The sequence below is a fragment of the Alosa alosa genome, chromosome 23 (genome assembly GCF_017589495.1).
Source record: "Alosa alosa isolate M-15738 ecotype Scorff River chromosome 23, AALO_Geno_1.1, whole genome shotgun sequence".
NCBI lineage: Eukaryota > Metazoa > Chordata > Actinopteri > Clupeiformes > Clupeidae > Alosa > Alosa alosa.
This window is the reverse complement of record NC_063211.1, coordinates 14,236,632-14,240,758: the sequence shown is the minus strand read 5'-3', so window position 1 is coordinate 14,240,758 and position 4,127 is coordinate 14,236,632. Positions and strand designations below refer to the sequence as shown.

General features: G+C 43.6%; 1 protein-coding gene across 1 annotated transcript; it reads left to right on the top strand.

The window, feature by feature from the left end:
• The first annotated feature begins 1,747 nt into the window (after positions 1-1,747).
• Positions 1,748-3,814, top strand: LOC125288524 (C-X-C chemokine receptor type 1-like). The gene is made up of 2 exons (XM_048234967.1): positions 1,748-2,025; positions 2,410-3,814. The coding sequence occupies exons 1-2, from the start codon at positions 2,019-2,021 to the stop codon at positions 3,522-3,524; spliced, it is 1,122 nt and encodes a 373-aa protein (XP_048090924.1). The 5' UTR covers positions 1,748-2,018; the 3' UTR covers positions 3,525-3,814.
• The last annotated feature ends 313 nt before the right edge of the window (positions 3,815-4,127 follow it).

The following is a 4,127-nucleotide window of genomic DNA, read 5'->3' as shown; positions in this document are numbered from 1 at the left end:
TATCATAAATTCATGCATGAATTATCAGGAATTGACATGAGTTCATAGTCTGTCATTCATGACCTCATCCATGAACAGCACATCAACTAAAGCATTAGGTACAATGGCTACATCATTATGATTTATGATTTATTAAGCATGATCATCATGATTACATAATGTAAGGTTAATAGCTCATGAGTGCATCATGTTTTTGGCCCCTCAACTAAAGTGTTAACAATGGCATGTGTTTAGAGAGCTGCACAAGTTGTGTTAAAATCAGAATTTTAGTAGTGATCACATTTTTGGCAGAAAAAGAAATCTTTGTGATCATTCTTAATAAATCATAAATCATAATGATGTGCCCACTTAATTCTTTAGTTGATGAGTTGTTCGTGTATGAGGTTACAAATGACAGAATATGAACTCATGTAAATTTCTGATGAGATATTAAGGAATTAAGCAATACATAAATCATAAATTAATTAATGCATGAATTCATGACAATTCATGTACCTTTACCGTACGTACTTCACGGTATGTCACACACTGACAAATTATAGATTTTACATGATGAATTACCAGATAATAAGAAACAAACTTTGGAATTAGTCCTTGAATTTACAAACGAAGAAAAGGAAGAGCTGGTTTATCACCAAGTCTTAGATTTCCACCACAGTTTGATGTGTGCAGTGACTTCCTCACTTGCACATTGTTTTTCCATTGACGATTTCTTCACAGGCCTATGCTGGTGAGAGACAGAGTAATTGCGGTTACTAATGATATAGTATGTTTGACCATTCTTGACTTAAGAACCACAGTGAATGTGTAGATAAATGAATACCACAGACATACAATATTAGCGAAAAGTATTACCAAAGATAGCTTGAATTTTCAAAACAGCATTTGAAAATTAGCTACTTTTGTAACCAGAGCAATAAAACAGATGTAATTGTTGTCGACATTTGTCTTAACTTCCCATGCTGTTCCCATGCTGCCTTGCGCGCGATTTGATTCACGCTGCTAAGGCAGCCTGGAGACCATGGAGCAAATTTTCGCCTGAGATAGGGAACCAATCACAGAACAGGGGAAAGCAAGGCGATGATGAGCTATGCACAGGCGCATTTGATAGACATCCGTGGCACCCAATTAACGGATCTGGGCATTTTTTTCAAATACGAGAAAATGAACGTTTGGTTCCCAGACCACGTCTCATTGAGAAGTGGTGGCGCTAGCCAGGCTAGTCTTAACTAGTATTATAGCCTAAAATAAATTCAAACCGAGGGTAAGGTATACAAAGCTTTTCTGCAGGGAAGGCACCTTGCCTCACATATAAACTATCATATATCAAATCAGTATCAAATACAATAGACCTCTCCAGAATAAGTCCGTCTCCGTAACTTCCATTATCCATCCAACTTCCTGGCGTCGATTGTCTATGGGAAATAACATGGCGTTTGAAATATCATACCGGTAAAACATCTGTAGGTAGCGAAGTAGAAAGGCTGGTGGGCAGATTGGCCTACACACTTTTGCCATCTAGTTTCCACTGGATTTTTGATTATTAGGTGCCGTTTAAGTAGTATACTATAGACTATACTTCTTAAACGGCACGAAAAATCAAAAATCCAGTGGAAACTAGATGGCAGAAGTGTGTAGACCAATCTGCCCAGCAGCTTTTTCTACTTTGTCACCTACAGAGTTTGACAGGGCACGATCTTCAAAATGCCATGTTATTTCCCATAGACATTTGACGACAAAAGGTTGGATGGATACGGAAGTTAGGAGGCGGGACTTATTCTGGAGAGGTCTATGACGATTTATATTTCTTTCTTACAAAACACCCAAATGTTGTTTAGTCTTTAGTGAATTGACAATCCTCATTTCACAACAAAACGCAAAAGAAACACACAAGAGGTGGATGTGTATGTAATTCTATTGAGCAAATAGGCTAAGGGGAAATGCGTCATGTTCTTTGACACTGAGAAGTGAAGGGGCAGCAGTCTCCTCAGTGTTGGGTTTGTTTACCGCTGGAAGAGATGGCAGGTGAGAAGCTATTTAAATCCAACAATAAATCTTTTTTTTTTTTTTTTTAAATAGATAGGCATGTTAGATTTAGATAGATAGATATGTTTAGACATGTTAGATAGATATGCATGTTTAGACTTAGATTTGTTTTGCCTGTTCTCACTTTCTTGTTTTTTTTGGTTTAGTGAAAATAAACACTTTCTGTGATCTAAGTTATACTCTAATGAATTGCAAAAATGTAAATGTATAGTAAAATATATATTGCTATTATTATTATTATTATTATTATTATTATTCGGTAACATGAATTACAGTTATGAATATGTAATAATAATAATTAGAGGTTTTGGCCATTGTATGATTTATTGCATGAACATTAATGGCTACTCATGTGATGCTCAGGCAGTTTCATACTGGACTTTGATGATGAGCTGTACGAGGAGCTAAACTTGTCCGAGCACAGCAACTTAAGCATCAAGTTTCTGAACGAGGACACCTTTAGCTGCCGCCCAAGACCCCTCCCTGCAATCACCGACATTTTCATCTGTGTGTTCTACCTGCTGGTGTTCGCCATCGCCGTGCCCGGTAACCTGGTGGTGTGCTTGGTGGTGGGCTCCAGCAAGCAGCGCCTCTCCCCGTCTGACCTGTACCTGTTCCACCTGGCCGTGGCTGACCTCCTGCTGGCCCTGAGCCTCCCGTTCTGGGCCGCCTCGATGCCCAGCGGATGGCTCTTCGGGACTGTCGCCTGCAAGCTGACCAGCATGCTTACGGAGGTGAACTTCTACACCAGCATCCTGTTTCTGGTGTGCATCAGCGTTGACCGCTACTTAGCCGTGGTGCGGGCGGGTGAGGCGAAGGGCGGCGGCTGGCGGGGGCCCAACAGCCGGCCGTGGAACTTCGGCACGTGTGCTGGTGTCTGGTCTCTCGGCGTCCTGCTCTCGCTGCCCACGGCCCTCCACAATGAGGTCTTCAGGCCGACGAGCGACGGCTCGGGGAAAGAGATCTGCAGCGAGCACTTCGAGATGGACAGCGCGCCCGAATGGCGCCTGGCCACGCGCGTACTCCGCCACCTGCTGGGCTTCCTGCTGCCGCTTCTGACCATGCTGGCGTGCTACGGTGCCATCGCCCTGCGGCTCTGGCGCACGCGCTGCCTGCAGCGGCTCCGTGCCATGCGCGTCATCGCCGCCGTCGTGGCCGCCTTCTTGCTCTGCTGGTGCCCGCAGCACCTGGGGGTCGTCGTGGACACGCTGATGCGGGCGAAGCTGCTGGATTTTGACTGCGTCCAGCGGCAGGCCGCCGACCAGGCCGTCGTCTTCACCCAGATGCTCGCCTTCCTACACTGCTGCGTTAACCCGGTTCTCTACGCCTTCGTCGGGGTCAAGTTCCGCAGGAACCTCCAGCGCCTGATCCAGAAGCGAAGTAGGAAGAGGGCAGCGATGGACAGGCCTGGGATGACCCGTCTCTTCAGCAGGTCTAGCACCAACATGTCCCAAGATGGCAGCCTCACACTCATGTGATGTGCAGGGGAAAACATCAGGGGCAACACTCTTCAGCATATAGCACTTATTGCAATTATTTGAATCATATTGCATAGAATTTGGTCATGCCGATTTTTTGAATGATCCATCTTAGAATGGAAAGAAACAACGTTTTAGTCTGTGACCCTGTGCTTAAGGTGGAGTTTTACCGCCATCTAGTGGTTGAACTTATTTTGTGGCTTATTTTGGTGTACTAACCCATAAACACCTTTCTAGACTCTAAGCATATTCTACAAGCTTGCTGAAGGCAAAAAATAAACAAACAGTGGAACGAGGTTGTGGTAGTGTTTGTGAATGTAGTTACCATAGTGTTGTTTCCAAGGTAGCCTGGAACATATAACATTTGCTGCAATAAGAAAGTTTATTTCCTCATAAAGCTTTAACCAACCATTACACAAGTGTTTATTTCCGGCAAGTTCATAAGAAAGGGAAGCCCCGCAGGAAGTAGTTTCTCCACATTTGTGATTTTGACACATTTTCTTAACTTCTGACCTGATAGACAAACATAATCTCATCTCACTACAATTTCCCACAATAGGTTCAACCACTTCCAAGTAGAAATAACTTCACAGTGTGTCAGAC